The 25,228-nt window shown below is 40.9% G+C and overlaps 1 protein-coding gene across 5 annotated transcripts in view; it reads left to right on the top strand.

Annotated features, from left to right (window-relative positions):
- The window catches only part of fbxl4 (F-box and leucine-rich repeat protein 4), a 97,513-nt gene that overhangs the window by 14,117 nt on the left and 58,168 nt on the right, over nt 1–25,228 (top strand). For all 5 annotated transcript variants that reach the window (XR_013887028.1, XR_013887025.1, XR_013887027.1 and 2 more), the window contains exon 3: nt 2,147–2,477. Coding sequence is in view for 1 of the 5 variants with exons in the window: in XM_080192653.1 (XP_080048779.1) it covers nt 2,147–2,477 (331 nt within the window). In the remaining 4 variants the exon portion in view is untranslated. The remainder of the gene's footprint in view (nt 1–2,146; nt 2,478–25,228) is intronic.

Raw genomic sequence — 25,228 nt, 5'->3', positions numbered from 1 at the left:
CAGCTTCCCATCACCCTCTGAATATGGGGACATTGAAAGTGTTTTTATTTTGCTTAAATGTAGTTTTGCCTGTAGAATATCAATCATTGAATCTTTCATTCTGTACACCATCAAAAGAAAGGGGAAGATTTGCATTAATGTACCATTTCTCATAGCTGCCAGAAGTTTGAAAGCACTTTACAGTAAATTACTTTTGTAGCCATTGTTGTAACAGTAACTTTTTTGCAGTGTTAATGTAAGCTACATGTGACACTAATAAATAAACTTTTTAAACTTAAAATTCAGCAGCCAATTTGCGCCCAGCAAATTCCCACAAACAGTAATGTGATGCTGACCAAGTAATCTCATTTTTCGTTGTTAATAGAGGGATAACTATTGACTAGGCCGGGGGGTTAACTCCCACATTCCTCAAAATATTGCTGTGGGATCTTTTAGATCTTTTTTAGATCTGCCCAAGTAGGCAGGCCATGCCTTGGTTTAACTTCTTAGTTTGAAAGAAAGCTCTGCACTGGAATGTCAGCCTTCATTTTGTGCTCAGGCCTGAAGTGTGATTTAAAGAACAAAGAACAAAATCAGTCTGGGAAACAGGCCCAACGAGCCCACGCTGCCATCTCAACACCACCTCTCTACCCATGACCCCTATCTAATGTTTTATGGCCATCCAGATTGAGGGAAAACTGATTTAGGGACAATTTATTCCTGCCAATCAGCCTAACAGCACATCTTTGGGGTGTAGGAGGAAACCGGAGCACCGGGAGAAAACCCACGCAACTCCCACAGACACCAGCCCAAATCCATGTATGCCCAGAACCTTGTGATTCAGAGGCCACAGTGCTACCTACCAACTGAGCCATGGCTGAAAAGGAGAAGCTAAATAAATAGTTTCCGTTGCAGAAGCGAGCACATGTTAGTGTTGATCCTGTTGAGAAAGAGGTCTAAACTATTCCTATTGACCAATGTTAGTGAAATGCAGTATTCTAAGATTCCCTCATCCTAACAAAAACAGAAAATGCCTGAAAATCTCAGCAGGTCTGACAACATCTGTGCAGAGAGAATGACCCTTTGTCAGAGCCTGCTGATGGGTGGCACGGTAGCACGGTGGTTAGCACTGTTGCTTCACAGCTCCAGGGACCTGGGTTTGATTCCCGGCTTGGGTCACTATCTGTGTGGAATTTGCATATTCTCTTCGTATCTGAGTGGGTTTTCTCCGGGTGCTCCGGTTTCCACCCACAGTCCAAAAACGTCTGTGTTAGGTTGAGTATAGTAAAAAGCCTGACAACAGCAGGTTTTAGTCCAACCGATTTATTTGATAGTAAACTCACTAGCTTTCGAGGGGTTTCCCTCTTCTTCAGGTGAATGGAGAGTTGCCATGCTAAATTTGCCCCTTAGTGTCCCAAGATGTGTAGGATAGAGGGATTAATGGGTAAATATGTCGGGATATAGGGGTAGGGCCTGGGTGGAATTGTAGTTGGTGCAGATTTGATGGGCCAAATGGCCTCTTTCTGCACTGTGGGTTTCTATGATTTTATGAATGGTCATCCAAATTCAGAACGTTGGCTCTGTTCTCTTTCCATTGATGCTGTCGGACCTGCTTAGATTTTCCAATATTTTTGGTTTTTGTACCAGATTCCAGCATCTGCAGTATTTTTCTTTTTTTTTCCCTCATCCTAAAGTGTTTGTTTAGCATGTAGAAGAGAATGCATCCACAAAAAATGTACTAATTGATGGTCCAATAATTTTCTTTTTTTTAAGAAGATTTCCTTCCTGTGCGAGTCTTTGTGTTCTTTGAGTACATGGTTTTGTTTATAATGGAAGTATGTGATGCAGGGACAAAGAGAACAACTGTGTTCTTGGGATGATTCAAAAAATAATTTTAGGTGAGATGCAGTGCTGCCAAAGTTAATACACTTTTATTCACATCACAGTTATCCTATGGTCGACTATATAGTACTTAGCAACAATTGTCACATAAATTGTTTGCTTAGGAAGTTACTGAGCAGTTGCACACTTTCTGTGAGATTTCAGTCAAAGCACATTTTGGCATCAGAAAGACTGGAATTTGAAAATATTGCATGAATACATGCTTTCAGTGAATAGATTGAGGCTGATTTAGTCCTGACATCCTAAATGTTTTGTGTGCCTACAGATGGGAGACACTATGGGCAGGTGACCCTGAGAAAGTGAATGCCTCACAGGCTCGCCAGTTTACACCATGCATTAAACAACTTAACTTCATGACAAACTTGATTCGCTTGGAACTGAACAGTTCTCTCCTAGATTACTATACAGAGTTGGATGCTGTCCTTTTGCATGGTGTTAGGGACAGGCTTCTTTCCCTGCATAAACCGTCTATGTTAGATCTGGATGATGATGATGATAAGGATGACCATAGTCTGGAGTTCTTCAATGGACGATTCACTGGAATGACCTTGCCTGAATATACCAAGAATGGTTACTTTGAAAAACTGCCTTATGAGGTAAGAAGTTATTTGTGATTCAGATTTAATGCAGTACTTTATGAGAATGAATGAGTGACCTACTGCCAAAGCTAAATCAATTTTCCTGCAAATCCATGAGCGGCAACTTTTTACCAATGCTGTGGATATTTGCTGGTTTTATCTGCCTATCACTCTGCATCCAGGTGGTTTAATGTGCATCTTGGATCATTTAGTACATTATTTCTCCTTCAGCACTGGCGTGGTTTCAGTATACAGAACAGAATCTTTATCTGCCCTGATGGTATTTCACTGTTGTTTTATTGCGTAGTGTAGAAACTACTAGTAAATGTGTTTGAAATCTCTATACCAGTTTAATAAAATCTAAATTATAATTATGTCATTAAGTATGAAAGCAAGAAACTAAGTAAGAAACGGAATGGCGACAATTATGGGGGATTTTAATCTGCATATTGATTGGTTGACCCAAGTCGGACGCAGTGGGCTTGAGGAAGAGCTCTTGGAATGCTGTCAGGATAGTTTCCTTGAACACTATGTAACGGAACCTATGAGGAAACGAGCTATCTTAGATCTGGTACTGTGTAACGAGGCAGGTAGAATTAGGGATCTTCTTGTGAGGGATCCTGTTGGGACAAGTGATCATAGTATGGTTGAATTTCTGATGCAGAAGAAGGATGAGAAAGTAGGGTCCCAAACCAGTGTCCTCTGTTTGAACAGAGGGGAGTATGATAAGATGAGGGTGGAATTGGCGAATGTAGATTGGGGGTGCAGATTGGTTGGTAGGATGGCTGAGGAACAGTGAAGGATTTTTAAGGAGATCTTTTTCGGTACTCAGCAGAAATATATTCTGATGGTAAAGTAGAACTGTAAGAAAAGGGATAACCAGCCGTGGTTATCGAAGGAAATAAAGGAGAGTATTAAATTAAAAGCTGATGCGTTCAGAGTGGCTAAAAATAGTGGGCAATTAGAAGATTGGGAAAGATTTAAAAAACAACAAAGAATGACTAAGAAAGCGATAAAGAAAGGAAAGATAGAGTATGAAGCTAAACTAGCTCTAAATATAAAAAATGATAGTAAAAGTTTTTACAAATATATAGAGAAGAAGAGTCTGGCTAGAGTGAATTTTGGACCCTTGGAGGATGGGAGGGGAGATTTAGCGGTAGGTAACGAGGAAATGGCTGAGGCTTTAAATAAGTTTTTTGTGTCAGTCTTCACGGAGGAGGACACAAATAGCTTGCTGAATATTGAAGATAGAAGCATGGTAGGAGATGAGGTCCTTAATGCAATTACTGTCACTAGAGAGGTAGAGCTTGATAGACTAACGGGACTGAAGGTAGACAAGTCCTAGGACTGGACGGAATGCATCCCAGGGTTCTGAAAGAAATGGCAGAGGTGATAGCAGATGCCTTAGTAATTATTTATCAAAATTCGCTGGACTCTGGGGAAGTGCCGGAAGATTGGAAAACGGCTAACGTTACGCTGCTGTTTAAAAAAGGTAGCAGGCAAAAGGCACGGAATTATAGGCCGGTTAGCTTAACGTCTGTAGTTGGAAAAATGTTGGAATCCATCATCAAAGAAGAAATAGCAAGACACCTAGAAAAGAACTGTTTGATCAAGCAGACACAGCACGGATTTGTGAAGGGGAAGTCGTGTTTAATGAATATATTGGATTTCTATGAGGATGTGACTAGTGTGATAGACAGAGGAGAACCGGTGGACGTGGTGTTTTTAGATTTCCAGAAGGTGTTTGATAAGGTGCCTCACAAAAGGTTTCTGCAGAAGGTTAGGGTGCACTGACTTGGGGGTAAGGTGTTAGCGTGGATTGAGGATTGGTTGTCTAACAGGAAGCAGAGAGTTGGAATCAGTGGGTGCTTTTCTGGTTGGCAGTTGGTGACTAGTAGAGTGCCGCAGGGATCGGTGCTGGCTCCTCAACTGTTTACCATTTACATAGACAATCTGGAGGAAGGGGCTGAGTGTAGGGTAACAAAATTTGCTGATGACATGAAGATGAGTGGAAAAGCGAATTGCGTGGAAGGCGCAGAAAGTCTGCAGAGAGATCTAGATAGGCTGAGTGAGTGGGCGAGGACCTGGCAGATGGAGTATAACGTTAGCAAATGTGAGGTTATCCACTTTGCTAGAAATAAAAGTAGGAGGGATTATTATTTAAAGGGCAAAAAGCTGCAGCATGCTACTGTGCAGAGGGACCAAGAAGTGTGGCAGGTGATCAAGAAAGCGAATGGAATGTTGGCCTTTATAGTGAGCGGGTTAGAATATAAAAGCCGGGTCCCTGGTGCTAAGAGGCAACAACGCTAACCGCTCTGCCACTGTGCCGCCCACTTAGTGTTGTAGAGTATTTCCAATCCCCACTCTTTCTGAATCTGCTTGCATGGATTTTTCAGCCATCTAATCCCTAGTTAAATTTGCCAAATATTATATGTACAATATACATCAATATGTTTGTAAGTCTGTGTCATACACAGTAATTCACATGGCATGTTCATAAAAGATAGTACAAAATTGAATGCAAACCAAAATGAAGATTTTGGAATATCAGATTGGCTATTAATAATGAGGAAAAGTCATACACCTTTATGTTTTAATAAGTTTAATTTCTGTTCATTTTCTTCACATGATTTCTTGACTGAAGCAGTGGGCAAGTAATGAATTTTTCAACCAAGATTCTGCCAGTGCCTATCAATGACTGGTTGATCAACATGATGTACCTGGTGCATAATCGCTTGATGCCATTACTGATAGGATGAGTTTCCATGACAACTCTTCCACTCATCTGCCATAACCCCAATAGCAAAGACAGGGAAACCCTGGAAAAATGGGGTACAGGCATGTGGGAATTCACAGAATGTTCAGAGTGTGTTAATGTGTTTCACCTGTTGTTAGCAAGGGGTATCCTTCAGGTATTGGGTCCCAGCACAAAGTACCCCCAGGTCAGGTTTAATTTTAACTGCAAAATAAAGTTCAACTTTAGTACAATTTAATCTCATCACACAATTTAAACAATCCTCGAGGCAGGAACCTGGAGGTGCCTTTGTGCTTCTGGCTAACATTTGAGATTCACAGAATCCTACCCTCAGTATTTGTAGTACTTTGATGTACAAAAGCAAGATATTGTGGATGCTGGAAATCTACACTCAGCAAATTTGACCATATCTATGGTGAACGAAGCAGAGTTAGATTTCAGGTCCATGATCTTTCATTGGAACTTTGATGTACTGTTGTTTATTTGGGGATGGTCAATGTCATATAATTCGCTGTAGTCCACTTTCATATACAAAGTTTCATTGTTGTTCCTGCCTACCCTATTCACCAGGAACTGCACGATACCATTTAATTTTGAACTTTCTATAAATGTGTAAATAACAATGAGAAGCAACATTGCAACCTGTCAGTGTGAGATGAATTTGGATTAGGAAGAAAGGATTTATGCTGTTTCTCTTTCAGCTATATGGCATTAAAGTTAAAGTTGCTTCCTTTCTTTTAACCCCAACATCTATGCAATTTTATCCAGCTCTGGAAATTAATTGAAGCTTCCTTTTATAGGAATACAATGCAATTTAATTTTACTTGTATTGAATGTGAAACTTGGGTTTTACAGAAACAACTTTATTTGCTGATCGTTCTAAATGTATTCTTATAAGACTTGGCTGCAAACCAGATGGCTAATGCCAGGTTCCCAACTAGATTTTCCTTTCTGGGGAATTATTGGATTCTGTGAAATGTAGGAGAAAGCCTCGCGTTACTCAGTTTTGTTTTGTGATGTAGTGCACAAAACATTTGATTCTCAAAAGAGAAAGGCATTGCTGCTGGAAGTGGTAGTTTTAATTTACAATGCTGGCTGAATTCCATGACCATAAACTTGTTGGAAACTGCTGAGTGGCTATAATTTAATCAGATTTCATAGGGGGAATCCTTTGAGATATTAGGAAGCTTTTGAAAATGAACATGCTGGGAACTGTATGTGAACTTATAATTGTGCCTGTTAATGGTAATTACCGGCTCATTCATGTTAAAATGCTCCATGATATTTTAATTGAACTTACTACAAATGTGTATTCCCGAACTCATGTTTGGATTCTTAATTCATTGTTTACTTGCTCACTGCGATTGTACATTTTCTACCACGTGTGTGGATGGCTCTTCTTAGGATGGCTGCAGGTGAGATTTCGTGAAGATTCTCTGAACCACTGCCCCAGACTTTGCTTAGCCCCAGAGTGAAAACTTTGGGTGTTGGGGGTAGGGGTGCGGTTTGGGAGATTTTCATGGGGATGCGTGGTTTTCAGTTGCTGAACGAGGAAGTGAGGATTTGGTGGATGGTGAGATTGAGCTTGATAGTGATTGTTTAAATAGGATTTTTGTTGTAAGAAATCAAAAAACAGTCCTTTTTTTTTGCTATAGCAATTAGGCCTCAAAGATCTATTAACATTGTCACCATTTTAAAAAAAAATGCCAGTGTCTAAAGGAGTCTCACATCTGTCTGCACTCAGTTCAGGCTCTATGGCAGCCATTGCTGCCTCAGCACTCAAGACCCCAAAATGTCATCCTGCGATCCAAATAGAGGTCACAACTCACAGATGAGAAGGTGCTGTGATGTAGCATCTCTCTATTTACTCTAAGATGTTGTTGGCAATGGACTAAAAAGTGATAAATTAATTCTATTTCTTGTCCATTGTTAATGGAAAGATTAGTGGGAAATTAGAGGATTGGGAAATCTTTAAAGGTCACTAGAAAGCCATGAAAAAAGCTATAAAGAAATGTAAGTTAGATTATGAGAGTAAACTAGCTCATAATATAAAAACAGATAACAAAAGCTTCTACAAATATATAAAATGAAAAAAAGTGGCTACAGTAAACATTAGGTCTTTAGAGGATGAGAAGAGGGATATAATAACTGGAAATGAAGAAATGGCTAAAGCATTGAACGGGTTGGTTGGTCTTCACAGTGGAAGACACAAATGACATGTCAAAAATTGATGACAAGGAAAGTATGGCAGGTGAAGACCTAGAAACTATCATTATCACTAAAGAGGTAGTGTTGGGCAAGCTAATTCGGCTAAAGGTAGACAAGTCTCCTGGCCTGATGGAATGCATCCCAGGCTACTAAAAGAGATGGCGGGGGAAATAGCAAATGCATTTGTGGTAATTTACCAAAATTTGCTGGACTCTGGGGTAGTTTCCGCAGATTGGAAAACAGCAAATGTGAAGCAACTGTTTAAAAAAAGAGGTAGGCAAAAGGCGGCTAACCATAGGCTGGTTAGCTTAACTTCTGTAGTAGGGAAAATGCTTGAAAGAAATAGTGAGACATCTGGATATAAATTGTCCCATTGGGATGATGCAGCATTGGTTCATGAGGGATAGTCGTGTTTGACTAATTTGGGATTCTTTGAGAACGTTACATGCGCAGTGGACAGTGGAGAACCTATGGATGTAGTGTATCTAGATTTCCAGAAGGCATTTGACAAGGTGCCACACAAAAGGCTGCTGCATAAGATAAAGGTGCATGGTGTTATGGGTAATAAGAACATAAGAAATAGGAGCAGGAGTAGGCCATCTAGTCCTTCGAGCCTGCCCCACCATTCAATAAGATCATGGCTGATCTGTTGTGGCTCAGGATGAAGGATTAATTAACTAACAGAAAGCAAAGAATGGGAGTAAATGGGTGTTTTTCTGGTTGGCAATCAGTGACGAGTGGTGTGCCTCAGGGATCATTCTTCGGACCACAATTGTTTACAATTTACATAGATGATTTGAAGTGGGAATCAAGTGTAGTGTGTCAAAATTTGCAGATGACACTCAAGGGAATGGCAGAGCAATGTGTGCAGAGGGCACTGAAAGTCTGCAAAGAGATACGGATTGTCAAAGTGAGTGGGCAAGGGTTTGGCAGATGGAGTACAATGTTGGTAACTGTGAAGTAATCCATTTTGGTAGGAAAAACGGCAAAATAGACTATTGTTCAAATGGTAAAAAATTGCAGCATGCTGCTGTGCAGAGAGACCTGGGTGTCCTTGTGCATGTATCACTTAGAGCTGGTTTGCAGGTGCAGCAGGTAATTAAGAAGGCAAATGGAATGTTGTCCTTCATTGCTAGAGGGATGAAGTTCAAAAACAGGGAGGTGGTGTTGCAGCTGTAGAAGGTGCTGGTGAGGCCACACCTGGCATACTATGTACAATTGTAGTCTCCTTATTTGAGAAAGGATATACTGGTACGGGAGCGGGTGCAGAGGAGATTCACTAGGTTGATTCTGGAGCTGAGAGGGTTGGCTTATGAGGAGAGACTGAGTATACTGGGGCAAGACTCATTGGAATTCAGAAGAATGAGGGGAGATCTTATAGACACATGTAAGATTATGAAGGGAATAGATAAGATGTGAGGTTGTTTCCACTGGCTTGAAATTCGAACTAGTGAGCATGGCTTCAAAATAAGGGGGACCAGATTTAGGACTGAGTTGAGGAGGAACTTCTTCACCCAAAGGGTGGTGAATCTGTGGAATTCCCTGCCATTGAAGCAGTTGAGGCTACCTCATTGAATATTTTTATGGCAAGGATAGATAGATTTTTGAAAGTAAAGGAATTAAGGGTTATGTGAGCAGGCAGGTAAGTGGAGCCGATTCCACAAAAAGTTCACCATGATCTTATTGAATGGCTGAGCAGATTTGAGGGGCAAGATTCCTAGTTCTACTCCTGCTTCTAGTTCTTATGTTCTTATTAAAGATGTGCAGTAGAAACCTGTGAGGACTGTTTTGTCAGATGGACAGCATAAGGAGTTTCCTTCTCAAGAAGATTAATATAACAATTGAGTATGGTGCAGCAGAATATGAAAATATCAAAGCCCAACTCTGTGGCAATGTGAATCACATGGGTCTTACATCTAGGTAGAAATCCTGATCAGCTATCCTTTAGACATAAGAACATAAGAAATAGGAGCAGGAGTAGGACATCTAGCCCCTTGAGCCTGCCCCGCCATTCAATAAGATCATGGCTGATCTGTCGTGGCTCAGTTCCACATTCCCGCCCTCTCCCCATAACCCTTAATCCCCTTGCCTATCAAAAACCTAACAACCCGCGTCTTAAAAATATTGAGCGAGGAAGCCTCCACCACTTCAACAGGCAGAGAATTCCAGAGATTCACCACCCTTTGAGTGAAGAAGTTCATCCTCAACTCCGTTCTAAACTGCCCCCCCCCCCCCCTTTATCTCGAGGCTGTGCCCGCTAGTCCTACTGTCCTTTCTGAGCGGGAAGCGCCTCTCCACCTCTATCCTATCCATCCCATTCAACATCTTATACGTCTCAATGAGATCTCCCCTCATTCTTCTAAACTCTAACGAGTACAAGCCTAGTTTATTCAGCCTCTCCTCATAGTTCAACCCCCTCAACTCCGGAATCAGCCTAGTAAACCTCCTCTGCACTCCCTCCAAGGCCAAAATATCCTTGCGTAAGTGCGGCGACCAAAACTGCACACAGTACTCCAGCTGCGGCCTCACCAGTGCCCTATACAGCTGCAGCAAGACCTCCCTACTTTAATATTCAATCCCCCTCGCTATGAAGGCCAGCATCCCATTCGCCTTCCTGACCACCTGCTGCACCTGCAAGCTGGGTTTTTGCGACTCATGCACAAGGACCCCGAGGTCCCTCTGCACCATCGCATGCTGCAGTTTTTCGCCATGTAAGTAATAGTCCTTCCTACCATTATTCCTACCAAAGTGGACAACCTCACATTTGCCAACACTAAATTCCATTTGCCATTTCCTGGCCCATTCGCCCAGCCTATCTAGATCCTTCTGCAGACTCTCCACACCCTCCGCATAATTTGCCGTTCCACCAATCTTGGTGTCATCAGCAAATTTCGACACCATACACTCGGTTCCCTCCTCCAGATCATCTATATAAATAGAAAATAGCTGAGGCCCCAGCACCGACCCCTGGGGCACTCCACTAGTCACCAACCGCCAATCCGAATAGCACCCATTGACCCCCACACTCTGCCTCCTATTTGACAGCCAATCCTCTATCCACGCTAACACTCTACCCCCAACTCCATGCCCCCAGATCTTCTGTAATAACCTCTTGTGAGGCACCTTGTCAAACGCCTTCTGAAAATCAAGAAACACCACATCCACCGGCTCTCCTCTATCCACCGCCCTAGACACATCCTCGTAGAATGTGTCTAGACCCCCAACTTAATACTACCTTGGAAGTAAATGGGCACTTTAAGGTATAATTGTTTATAACTTGATACTAAATACTTTACTGGGACTTCAGAGATCAGCAGTCTAATCATGTTAAACACAGATGCAGTTGTTGTTGTCTCCAAGTGTGAATGGCTCACCACCTTCTTTCCAGGGAAGTAAGCCAGGGCCTCCTTTAATCTTTAACAGCCACATCACCCAAGCATGTTAACAGATAGATCTCAACAGGTCACTTGGCCCCATTCATTTTACTCAAGTTAAAATTAAAGACACAGCCCAAAACATTGCAATTTTACAAATCTCATATTTGTAGAATGATCAATGGGAAGAAAGATTGTGGTTGGTAGGTGGTAGAAAATAGATATGGGAAACCAGCTCAGGAGTTGGTGGAGGAAGTAGACAAAACTGAGGGTAAATAGAAAAAATATTATTGGAGAATAACTCTAGACACCTACATCAGGTTGAAAAATTGAAGAAAGGGGATGAGACAATCAGGGTAGAGTCGTCAGTGAAAGGTACCTTACTTTAAGTAATGTTTAATGCTGAGGGTGGAGCTAAATGCAAACTCTGTTCCTAGTTCTTGCATACCAATGATGCTTAAGGTCATAACACCCATGAAAAAAAGTTATTGTTTTTTTTTCTCAGAGACTCCTTTCCTCTATATTGGATTCACCAAGGCAGAATTTCCATCATGTAGGTGTGTCTTTTCATGACGCTGTGATAATTAATGCAGAGCTTTTCATTTTACATTGAGCCCTGTTATTTGAGAATATGTCGTACGTGTTCAACTTGAGGCTTCTGTTACTTGCTCACAGAATTTTTTGAACTCTTCCAACTCACTTGGTTGAAAATGTGTTCTTAAACTTCATAGTTCCTTGTTCATCCTAGCACCATAGAGATAAAGAAAAACGTCAAACATGCTATTAACTGCTTTTGCAAAAGCTTTAGAAGCATTGGAGAAGTTTTTCTGAGAGCTTTGATTCTGAATCCGTTATAATCATTTTAGAGAACTGATTAAGCTTGCTTCATCTAGTGAACAAAAAGAGAATAAAATATTTTTATATTACGTGCAGTAATAGAGTAACCATTAGTTGTTCATGCTTCTGGTTATTGAGATTCCCACTGAGCCAAGTGTCACTTAGTAATCTGTTTTGCTAAAGTTTGTTTTTTGGATGTGGGCAATGCTGACAAGGTTTGAATAAATAATAAACATTACTAAGAACATATGTCCTTCAAAAGGTCCTGCAACATCTACATGTACTTGTTGCCAAGCCTCTTCATGTCATTCCCATGGGTGCAGCGGTGCTAAGGATGGCAGGTGTCTTCACACATGAAGAACACATTCCAGCTTCTCTTCAATTTCCCTGTCCAAACCAGACCACCAGAAATAACTCCTGGCTATTTCCTTTATGCATACAATTCCGTACCTTGTGTAATTAATCTCATATTTGTCTTCTCAATGGCAACAGAATTATCATTCTGAGCCAAAAAGAACATGTCCTGACAGCATAGACAGCTCCAATCTTCTAGAGGAGTCCGGTTTCGAATCAGATCTACCTATTCAAAGTAGAAGATACTTCCCCTTGAGCAGTTTGGTGAATTTCTAGCTGGTAGTGCTAAACTTGACAGTTCATCCTCTTTGCGATGTAGGCTATCTGGAAGTTCAACATCATTGGTTTGCCATTCTGTATAGAACAAGTGATACTCAGGTCCTGTACCTATGTTGGAGGCTCTTTTATGCCCTTTAACACAGTTATGGGGGAGAAAAATGTCATCATTTGTTTTAGTTTGATTTTTTAATCACAAATATAGCTTTATTTATTTTTGTTGCACTTTGCACATTGGCGGGTTTAAAACAAGCTTGAATACTGAAATGCTAATGGTCTTTTATTGATGGTGTAGTTTAATTATTCCAGTGATACTGTTGTTGTAATGTATCTCTGTGAAGTGCATCATATCATACTTCATGCTTTCCATTTGTCACCACATCTGTCAGAATGGTCCAATTTAGGAATAGCATCGAAAATTGGAAGGTGTTGCATTGTTGCAGACCTTGAACTCCTCAATCGATAAGATTTCTGCCTGGAAGAATAAATTGTGTTACTTGTAGGTTCTTTGTATATTGAACCATCGCTTTATAGAAAACAATAATAACTACACAAGATTTAACTCACAAATTGGCAATGTAAATGTGAAATGATTCACAGCTCTTTGGCTTTGTAAGTTTGAAGTTTGTCACATTGAGAGGACAGTCTCTACTTTTGTCAGTCACAAATTGTGGAGGTGGGCAGAACATTGGGGTCCCCGTGTATCTTGACAGGAATAAAGTTTGATTTTGCTTTTGTCCTTGTGTATCTGGTAACCCATAAAGGTTAGAACATAGAACATAGAACATTACAGCGCAGAACAGGCCCTTCGGCCCACGATGTTGCGCCGACCAGTTAAAAAACAATGACCCTCTAACCTAAATCAATCCCTTTCCATCCATAAACCTATCCACGGATCTCTTAAACACCCCCAAACTAGGCGCATTTACAACTGCAGCAGGCAGGGCATTCCAATCCCTCACCACCCTCTGGGTAAAGAACCTACCCCTGACATCCGTCCTATAACTATCCCCCCTTAATTTAAAGCCATGCCCCCTCGTGCTAGCTTTCTCCATCTGAGGAAAAAGGCTATCATTGTCCACCCTATCTAAACCTCTAATCATCTTATATGTTTCAATAAGATCCCCTCTTAGCCGCCTTCTTTCTAACGAAAACAACCCCAAATCCCTCAGTCTCCTCATAGGACCTCCCCTCCATACCAGGCAACATCCTGGTAAACCTCCTCTGCACCCTCTCCAAAGCCTCCACATCCTTCCTATAATGTGGGGACCAGAACTGCACACAATACTCCAAGTGCGGCCGCACCAGAGTTGTGTACAGTTGCAACATGACGCTGCGACTCCTAAATTCAATCCCCCTACCAATAAACGCCAAGACACCGTATGCCTTCTTAACAACCTTATCTACTTGATTTCCCAACTTTCAGGGATCTATGTACACATACACCTAGATCCCTCTGTTCATCCACACTATTCAGAGTCCTCCCATTAGCCCTATACTCGACACATCTGTTATTCCTGCCAAAGTGAATTACCTCACACTTCTCCGTATTAAACTCCATCCGCCACCTCTCGGCCCAGCTCTGCAACCTGTCCAAGTCTCCCTGCAAACTATGACACCCTTCCTCACTATCTACCACACCTCCGACTTTGGTGTCATCAGCAAATTTACTAATCCACCCAACTATACCCTCATCCAGATCATTAATATCATTAATTGCCAACATTTCAGATACAGATTGGTTACACTCCTACCCTTGTGGCTGCTCAAGATAGAATGTAACCTGTGCCATGCAAATTTCAGAGTGCACTACTCTGAGTGGAATATTATTCTGATGCTACCTTTTGATTAGAATAAGCATTTTCTTCATTGCAGCCTGCACAGACTCCCCTGATTTCACCTATTTTAGTTTACTTATTTCACCTCCTCTTTTTAAATGTGCATTGTAATAATATTGATATATATTGTAACATGCTTTGACTTCTGGAAACACAGCATGTATACCACTATTCAGTGAAGTTTTAATGTGTATATTTTTATATTTTGCTCCCGCATCTGTACTCTTTAGTGTGCAATAAGAATGCAAAATTACTATTTCTGCCTGCAGATAATGCAAGGTTAGCAATGTCGTTAGCACTGCTGATTCACAGCTCCAGGGATTTGGGTTCGATTCCAGCCTTGGGTCACTGTCTGTGTGGAGTTTGCACGTTCTCAGTGTGTCTGCGTGGGTTTCCTCCGAATGCTTCAGTTTCCTCCCACAGTCCAAGGATGTGCAGGTTAGGTGGATTAGCTCTAATACACTGCCCCTAGTGTTTAGATATGATGAATTAACTATGGTGGATCTGTGGGTTGCAGTCATGGGGGCAGGGGTTTGGCATGGGTGGGGTGCTCTTTGGAGGGTTGGTGCAGACTTGATGGGCTGAATGGCCTCCTTTTGCACTTCAGGAATTCTGTGAAATCATCAAATTGCTCCTCTGTAAATATATTTGGATGACTCATAGGGGTAGTATGATTTGCATCTGACGTTTGATTACTTATGACTTAGAGTAGTAGGTTTTATGTAAACATTTCTTGCCACCACAGGACAACATTTTATTGATGACCTAGGTAACATTTGAGATTTTCATTTGGGAGTAGCTCAGTGTTTTCAAATTCAATAACATGATCAATTATAAAGGCAGAGTATAATTATAGGAAAAAAAAATCCTTATGTGAATCTTTGTAAAGCAGACATCAATATTGAGTCACAATAACTTGTATTTCTTTTATCATGGTATATTTTAAGTGGATGTTCCATTCTGTCCAAAATTGTGATAAAATAGTAGAAATTGGCACGCTTGTGAGCATGTTGCTACTGTATATTATCGAACATTGGTTGATCTGGTTGAAGAGACGCCTCCTAACTTTTAGCCAGAGAAATCCTTAATTTTTCATATACTTTGCATATAAAAATCAACTGACAGTCAATTCAATTCTTGACGGTCTGCTCTAACTCAGCCCACTTTGCATTCGGAGTATCTATCGCAGCAGTAATCAGGATTTAAAGTAGGAGTTCTCTGATCTTCGGCCTTGCTGCTGGATCACAGAATACATTTTTCCCAATGAGATCTTGTGGAACTTTAGCAAATGTTTACTTTCCTGTTGAAATGACAGAGGTAAGATGGGAACAGACTGCAGAGTCAGTGTGCACAGTGTGTGTGAATTGTGAGCATGTTGAACTTTCCCAGAAATGGAATGAAGCTCATTGAACAGTCCTGAACACTCCCTGGCCTGATAGGAAAAGAAAAAGAATTATTAAAAACTTAGCTTTTTAGGCTTCCTTCTTGCTCCACCCCACTTCCTTGCCAACCCTGAGTACCTAGAACTGAGAGATTGGAAACCCAGCACAGTTCTGTCCTGGCCATGTGAAACATGAGCATCAGTAATTTAAAGTAAGCCCCAGAAAATATGATGCCTGTGAAAGTCGACCCCTTTAACTATTTGCTTAAAGGGTCTCCGGAAGTAAACTTTCACATGAGTATATATGGCATTGTGTTTAGTATTAACAGTTCGTATCATTTTGTTCTGATTGCTCTACCTGACTTTTTCAGTGAAAGTATTACAGTGGACATACCATCTTATTGTAATCATAGAATCCCGACAGTGCAGAAGAGGCCACTCGATCTGTTGGTTCTGCACCCACTCTCCAACAGAGCATCTTACCCAGATCCAACCCCACCTTATTCCCATAACTCTGCGCATTTATCCTGCTAATCCCAATGACCTATATATCTTTGGACACCAAGAGGCTATTTAGCATGGTCAATCCACCTAACCTGCATATTTTTGGACTATGGGAGGAAACTGGGGCACCTGGAAGAAACCCACACAGACAGTCAGCCAAGTCTGGAATCTTACCCAGGTCCCTGTCCCAGGTCCATATTCTCAGAAAATGTAGCTTGCTATTATCAGGATTTCAAAGATGCACTGCAGGAGAAATTGGCCCGTGCATCTAGTTTCTGACAGGAAAATAGGCTAAATCCATTTCATATTGTAATTTATGACCTTTATTCAGAATTTAACTTGTGTTGAGTGGGGGGAGGGAAAGTTGTGAAATAAGTTTCAGATTCCTTTCTTCTCTCCCACAAACATCAGGGCTATAACTGGCAATAAAGGTTTGTCAGATTTCTTTTGTGTTATTGCAAATGAACAAATATTTTTTAAATTGGAGTTAATGTATCATTTGTAGATAAGTATTGTCATATTCACTTTACCCCAGTACAATATTGCTGTGGATATAATGTATCCTGTGTAAAATTAAGTCGGATTAAACTTGCTTAAACAGCAGTATAACTGTGTGTTCTTTTGTATGTAGTTTGCAGGGCACAACTTATGTGACTTGCTATTGTTACTGTATAACTGAACTTTTATCCATCTGCCACAGTTAGAAAATGCTGCAGTAAATTGAGATGACATGATATATAGTAGACAAAATATACGTAAAATTTGAGAGAATAAAAGTGCTGTGATTTTTGGAGTGAGTGAGTACTTGTTTATGAAGAGGAAGTACTGTAGTCTGCAAATGAGCCGGGGCAGTATTTACTTCCATTGTGACACCCAAAAATTACTTGATGGATTTATACCTTTTACAAAAATCTAATATGGTGTTTCTCAAACCAGAGAGGAAATGGCCAGTGGCTTACTTCTTTAAAATATAAAGACCTTGAGGGTGTCTGGCCTTTGTTTACGCGGTGAATGGAAATATTTTAAGCTTAAAAACTTCCTTCCAAAGTGCAGTAGAAATATGTCACGTAACAGATCAAAGGCAGAGGGCAGTGTGTTCCTTCAGAGATCCTGCCTATGAACTTGCAGCAATTCACCAAAGGTTTTTATTCACTTCTGCCTTCATTGGCGAATGGAAAAAGCAACTGTCTCCACACAATCTTCATGTTTTGTTTTATGTAGCTAAGTTCAGACAAATAAAATTTCTTCTTTAAGTAATCCACTTTGTACTTTCATAACTGTAATTAGAAAAAAAATACAGCTTTGACCTCTCTAAACTTTTAATGGTTTTTATTCCTGTTCAACAACCTGTGCTCACAAACCCTTTGAGGAGGTGGAGGGGAAGAGATGGCAGCGTTGTGGGACAAACAAGACTGAAACTTCTTTATCTCTGCATCATGATCATTCAGATGATATAATTGAATCAGTGATGTCTAGACAATGTAAATTTGCTCACCAAGGCTCTTTTGTCAACAAAATACCTGTTTCTGGTTGTTGGTTTTAGAATGAGGGCTCATGGATGTAAGATTTTAATGCTAGATATGTTACAGCTGAGAATGTTGGATTAAACTTGATTGTTGTGTGAAAGCAAAGGAATGTAAGGATATGGGATATAGTGTTAAGTATAGCTTTCTTCATTTTGTGTTTTGCCCTGATTACATTTCTGCCTGTGCCTTGAAAGATTTTAATATCTTTAAAGGTGTCATGCGAATGCAAGTTGTTGGTGTGTTTTTGTTGGTTACTGTTTCCTGTTTTCCCTCATTCCTGCAGATATGAAATGTAGCCTACCCCAAGTAGTGACTTGAGGTGGGCGGATGTTATTTAATATGAATGCAGATTCATTGTGAATACAGTTCAAATCGTTTTGCACCTGGCTGTATGTTACACACCAAGTATTCCTGCAGCAGCTGGTTGGTAGCATCAATTATTGTTTTGCTTTTTATATTCTGTACTTAATTAAACCCTGCTTCAAAGTGAATTTTCCACCTGCATTTCATAGCAGTTATTAACAGTGCAGCGATAAACAGTTCATTAGTCTGAGTGCCAAACTAAGCTGAAAGTCAGGAGGACCAATATTGAATTATTTGAGTTAATTTGCAAAATATCTGTTTCTGGTAGTTGGTTTTAGAATGCGGGCTCGTGGATGTAAGATTTAAATGCAAGATATTTTAGAGCTGAGAAGATGAGAATGTTGGATTAGACTTGATAGTTTGGTGAAAGCAAAGGAGTGTAAGGATCTGGGAACAGGATGGATAAATCTGATCAGAAGTATGTGCTCATGAGAAGGGTAGATGCCAGCATGTACTGGTTGAGATAAATAGTCCATTTCCCAGTTGTAACTTGTACTTTCTGTTTCTATTTGGTAGATGCTGAAATTCCGTTCTATTGCCAATATTTGCTAAACTTCCCTCTTTTGAAAAGAAACCCAAGGCAAGTATTCTGAACAGGCATTGCAAATGGCCTGACATTGTAGATAACAGGGAGCTGCATGAAAAGCAGGATCCACATACACAGCGATGTTTTGATGGTTAACATATGTTTTGAGCAAGGGAAATCTGATATCAATGATGAGTTTGATTCTTGGTAGTTGTTGCAATATTTGAGATGATTTAAAATGTCTGTCTATCCCAGCTGTCGTGGACAAAATGATTGTGCTGTCTTACTGTCCATAATCAGTGTATTTTGCATGGAAAGAGGTGTGTTTTTTTCTTACTCTTGGTGTGTGTTCCAATTAAATCATTCAGCAGCAAGCTTTTGTGAGTTTAAAGATAATGTTGTTTATTCACATACACTTGCCTCAAATTAATGCAAGATCTCACATTTTGGTCTGATGCATGCGCACATTATTTATCTATCTTTTATCTATCCTTGTGCACATGCACACACAAAAATGGGATACAGATAATGAAGGTGCGCATTTACAGATTACAGTTAATTCAGTCTCTGATTTGTGATGTCTGGTCACCCATGTGCGGGACCTGTGGTTTCTTGAATGGATTTGATGAAGTAGAGCTGAAGTGAGGGCTTTGTAGAGCAAAGGGTTCACAGCAGGTTGTGAGGTTTCTTATAGTCAAATAGCTAGGAAGTTGGTTCTCAGGTGAATTTTGAAACTGATGTAGCTTAAATCCATTAACTGCTTGATGACTTGTAGCCAGTTTCAAAATCTGGTTGTCAGACTGACTTTTCTAAGGCATCCGCTGGTTCCTGGGGTAATAAGGTGCAGTCCCTCAAACATATTTTTGATCACATGACTGCTGGGCTAACACTTCTGGGGTCCATTCAGTCTAGTTTGGAAAAGGGGAGTTTAGTTTGGTTAGGGGAAGTCAATGAAAAGTTGAGTGGCTGTTAGGTTTGATTTTCTCATTTGAAACTAGAACTAGGGGGCATAGCCACAAAATAAGGGGAAGCAGATTTAGGACTGAGTTGAGAAGTAATTTCTTCACACAAAGGGTTGTGAATCTGTGGAATTTCCTGCTCAGCGAAGCAATTGAGGCTACCTCATTGAATGTTTTTAAGGCAAGGATAGATAAATTTTTGAACAGTAAAGGAATTAAGGGTTATGGTGAGTGGGTGGGTAAGTGGAGCTGAGTCCACAAAAAGGTCAGCCATGATCTTAAGAACATAAGAACATAAGAAATAGGAGCAGGAGTAGGCCATCCAGCCCTTCGAGCCTGCCCCGCCATTCAATAAGATCATGGCTGATCTGTCGCTGCTCAGTTCCACTTTCCCGCCCTCTCCCCATAACCCTTAATCCCCTCTCCTATCAAAAACCCATCAACCCGCGTCTTAAAAATATTTAGCGAGGCAGCCTCCACCACTTCAACGGGCAGAGAATTCCAGAGATTCACCACCCTTTGAGTGAAGAAGTTCCTCCTCAACTTCGTTCTAAACCGCCCCCCTTTTATCTTGAGGCTGTGCCCCCTAGTCCTATTGTCTTTTTTGAGCGGGAAGAGTCTTTCCACCTCTATCCTATCCATCCCATTCATCATCTTATACGTCTCAATGAGATCTCCTCTCATTCTTCTAAACTCTAACGAGTACAAGCCCAGTTTATTCAGCCTCTCCTCATAGCTCAACTCCCTCAACTCCGGTATCAGCCTAGTAAACCTCCTCTGCACTCCCTCCAAGGCCAAAATATCTTTGCGCAGGTGCGGCGCCCAAAAATGCACACAGTACTCCAGTTGCGGCCTCACCAATGCCCTATACAGCTGCAGCAAGACCTCCCTACTTTTATATTCAATCCCCCTCGCTATGAAGGCCAGCATCCCATTCGCCTTCCTGACCACCTGCTGCACCTGCAAGCTGGGTTTTTGCGACTCATGCACAAGGACCCCGAGGTCCCTCTGCACCGTCGCCTGCTGCAGTTCTTCGCCTCGTAAGTAATAGTCCTTCCTACCATTTTTCCTACCAAAGTGGACCACCTCACACTTGCCAACATTAAATTCCATTTGCCATTTCCTGGCCCATTCGCCCAGTCTATCTAGATCCTTCTGCAGACTCTCCACACCCTCCACACAATTTGCCGTTCCCCCAATCTTGGTGTCATCAGCAAATTTCGACACTCTACACTCGGTTCCCTCCTCCAGATCATCTATATAAATGGTAAAAAGCTGAGGCCCCAGCACCGACCCCTGGGGCACTCCACTAGTCACCATCCGCCAATCCGAATAGCACCCGTTGACCCCCACTCTCTGCCTCCTATTTGACAACCAATCCTCTATCCACGCTAACACCCTACCCCCAACTCCATGTCCCTCGACCTTCTGCAATAACCTCTTGTGAGGCACTTTGTCAAACGCCTTCTGAAAATCTAGAAAGACCACATCCACCGGCTCTCCTCTATCCACCTCCCTAGACACATCCTCATAGAACTCCAGTAAATTTGTCAGACACGACTTCCCTTTAATGAAACCGTGCTGCGTCTGCTCTATCAAGCAATTCCCTTCAAGATGCCTTGCAATTTCCTCCTTAATGACAGATTCTAACATTTTACCTACCACAGACGTTAAACTAACCGGCCTATAATTCCCCACCTTTTGCCTGGCACCCTTCTTAAACGACGGCGTAACATTAGCCGTTTTCCAATCATCCGGCACTTCCCCGGAATCCAGCGACGTTTGGAAAATAACCACCAAGGCATCCACTATCACCTCCGCCATTTCTTTCAGAACCCTCGGATGCATTCCATCCGGTCCTGGGGACTTGTCCACAATCAGCCCCTCCAGTCTGTCGAGCACCGCCTTTCTAGTAACAGTAATGTCATTAAGACCCTCCAGTCCTACCACCTTTCTATCGCTAACACCCGGCAAATTATTCACGTCCTCCTCCGTGAAGACAGAAACGAAAAAGTTATTCAATACCTTAGCCATATCCCATATATATATATATCATATATAATCTTAATGAATTGCGGAGCAGGCTCGAGGGACCAGCTGGCCTACTCCTGCTCCTAGTTCTTATGTTCTTATGTTCAGTATGGAACATGGACATTGGCAGTCTGGAAATTATATAGTCTTCAGTTGTTGGCCTATTCTTAAACAATAAAATGTGTGAATTTCACAAATATCTGTGAAGTACTCATGCCTGTGTACATTTTAATTTGGTATTCACCAGAGACTTGGTGCTGGGTGCAGTCCAAATGCCAAAAGTCACATGAATTGTGGTAGCCACCTGAAGTTTGTATTTGATTATTAAACCTGTTGACTGAAAGTTCATAATCTGACATGTCAATATTAGACATGAGGCAACATCTGTTCCTATAAGCATTTACAGTGGTAGAGCAAATGTAGGAGAATTGGAATTGTTATTCTTGTCTTACATAGAAAATATAAACAGCTTGGAATGCAAGGGCAGAAAATGAAACCTTCAGATCTTGGGAACAGTGCATTCATTTGGCCAAAGCTCTTACTGCATTATAAACAAAGCTTGTTGCTCAGAGACTGAAAATATTAGAAATTGAATAAACATTTAAAACACAGCCTCAGCTGAATGTTCAGTCTACATATAGTTACCTAAGTATTGCGTGAACAAAATCCAAGATGGTATTATAAGAGTAGAAGCTGTTTTCACTTTAAGGCAGAGCATTCTTTGCATAGGGGACCTTGGGTGGGAGAATGGTCTCAGAGTAGTCTGAGCCTGGGAAACAGATTGTGTTCTCTGCATGCTATTAAATATAAGTGGAAGACCAAATCGTAAGAGTAATAAAACTTGTTATTATAAAACACATAAGCAGAGTTATTGTCTCAAAAATAATAACAGTTTGTTACAATGGTAATCATAAATAACTCTGCCAACAGTAGTCCAATATCAGAGCCAGATCCGCATTTAGAGTCTACCCTGGTCCCTCCACGCCAACACTATAGTTAAGAAAGCCCATCAATGTCTCTACTGTCTCAGGAGGCAAAGGAAATTTGGCTTGTCCGATACGACTCTCACCATGGCTCCTGCTGTAATCCAAGACTGCAAGAAACCTCAAATGTTTGCGAACGCTGCTCAGTCCATCTCGCAGATCAGTCTCCCCTCCATTGACTCCGTCTACACTTCCTGCTGCCTCGGAAAAGCAGCCAGCACTATCAAGGACACCATGCATCCTGGACATACTGTTTTCCAATTTCTTCTGTCAGGAAGAAGATGCAAAAGTCTGAGGACATGTACCAACCAACTGACAAACAGCTTTTCTTCTGCCATCAAACTTTGAATGAATCTACCTTATATTGAGCTGACCTTTCTCTACACCCTAGCAACGACTGTAACACTATATTCTGCACCACCTCCTTTCCTTCTCCCCTATGTACTCCATGAAGAATATGTTTTGTCTATAGCTTGCAAGCAATAATACTTTTTACTGTATACCGATATATATGACAATAATAAATCAAGTCAAAAGTGAATGTAGTCCAGATTTTCTTCTGGCTTGTAATCACTGGAAGTGCTGCAGGGCAGGGTACAGTGTAATATCTTACCCCACTGGCGTTGACACCATCAAGAGATTAACTGTGAGAATATTTTCGTGCAGATTCTCAGTATTACTGATAACTTCGGTTGGGAACTCATCCACTTGATATGCTACATGATTTAATTGTCTGCAGTTGTTTAAATGCCATGGCTATAATCAGTTGAAAAAAAATAGAAGTCATGAAAATTGAAATGCAGATAAATATGGACAAAAATGGGTAACATATTTTGTACTGGAAAGACTATTTGTGCAGATGTCAGAACGATGCAACACTTGGTCAGATGCTGTCTTGATGTCAAGGGAAATCTCAACACTTGTTCAGTTCATTTTGCCATGTTTAGACCAAAGCTGGTCAGGAATCCAGTTATTCTTGCAAAACCCAAACTGAACATGAGTGAGCAAATTATTGCTGTGTAAGTGCTGCTTGATAGCACTGTCAATGACACCTTCCATTGTTAAGAGTGAACTGACGGTGTGGTAATTGAGCAGTTTGTCTTGCATTTTGTGGGCAGTTTTTCTGGAGTTTTCCACAGCTGTTTCTTGATTTTCTTAACTGTAGTGTCAGCATGGAGGGACCAGGACAGACTCTGAATGTGGATCTGGCTCTGATATTGGACTACTGTTGGCAGAGTTATTTATGATTACCATTGTAACAAACTATTATTATTTTTAAGACAATAACTCTGCTTATGTATTTTATAATAACAAGTTTTATTACACTTACGATTTGTCTTCTATTTATATTAAATAGCATGCAGAGAACACAACCTGGTTCTCAGGCTCAGACTTCTCTGAGACTGTTCTCCCACCCAAGGTCTCCATGCAAAGAATGCTCTGCCTTAAAGTGGAGTGAACTGAATTGGCTGAAGACTGACATCTGTGGCGGGGGTAACCTTGAGAAGAGGCAAAGATGGACCCATCTGACAAAAGATGTTTGCAAATGATTCTATCTTGTCGTTTGCATTGATGTGCTGGGCTCCCCATCATTTGAGGATGGGGATATTTGTTGGCTCCCTTTAATTGTTCACTGCCTTTCATGACTGGATATGGCAGGACTGCAGAGCTTTGACCTGACCTGTTGGTTGTGGGGGATTGCTTAGTTCTTATGGCATTCCTATTTATGATGCATGCAATCCTATGTTGTAACTTCCACCAGGTTGAAATCTCATTTTTAGGTATGCCTGGTACTGCCTATGCCATTTTTTTTTCATGAACATTGAACAGGCTTGAAGCTCTGGCTTTTTGGTAATGGTTAAGTGAGGGATATGCTGCGTCATGAGACTGCAGATTGTGATTGAATATAGTTCTGTTGATGGACTGTGGATGTTTAGTTTTGAGTTGTTGGAACTGTTCTGAATCTATCCCACTTAGCACCCTGGATGATGCTGCACAATATGAGCATTGTCTCCACTGGGAGTATGCTGTTGTCACTCCTGTCTATATTGTTATGAATAGATGCTTCTGCAGAGGTTAGATTGATGGAAGGCATGATTAAACAAGTTTTCCCCTCTTTGTTTCCCCATCATCTGCTGTAGGTTTTTAATTAGTGACATGGAAAACATCCATTGATTTTGTTGCATAGAACAAACAATAGAAAAGATGCCCAAACAGGTACGAGAAGAATTGTGTTGAGAATTGCATAAATATTGCTTGGAAGCTGGTCTATAACCATTGCGATTTCTTTTCACTCAGTATTTCTACTATCTTTCTGCTTCTTGTTTTGCCCACTAATAAACAACCTCTATTTGACTACTAATACGTTCTCTCTATTTTTCCCCATTGATGTGCAGAATGAATTATGTTATCTGCATTAATTTCAAGGCAATGTGTGGATGTGTGCTGCCCAGTAGAAATAAAAAAACAAGGTGCAATATATACATATTTTTAAGGTTGCTATAGGTATGGAAGAAGAATAAAGAATATTGTTTCCAGCCATTGACACAACAATGAGCTCGCCCACAAATGTTCAGGTTTACCAAATTCAATTTTAAATTTACCATGCTGTCACACATGAGAGAGGTGTTTGTTAGTTTTTAGATTGCAACTTCTGTAACACTCATTTGACGGAAGTTGAATTGATAACACTGGCTCAAGATAAGCATCTTCTGTTTTAATTTGATGGGCTTAAAATAGAGCTAAGGAAGTTTGCCTATTGGATTGACATAAAATGTGGAAAAGCTTTTTTTTAATGTTCGCTACTTAAAACTGCTTTGAATTGTGAAGAAAATAGTTGAATAATTTTTTCACA

Source organism: Carcharhinus amblyrhynchos, chromosome 7 (assembly GCF_965287045.1).
Source record: "Carcharhinus amblyrhynchos chromosome 7, sCarAmb.v2.hapA, whole genome shotgun sequence".
NCBI lineage: Eukaryota > Metazoa > Chordata > Chondrichthyes > Carcharhiniformes > Carcharhinidae > Carcharhinus > Carcharhinus amblyrhynchos.
Note: the sequence above shows the minus strand (reverse complement) of the source record. Positions and strands in the feature narration are given on the sequence as shown.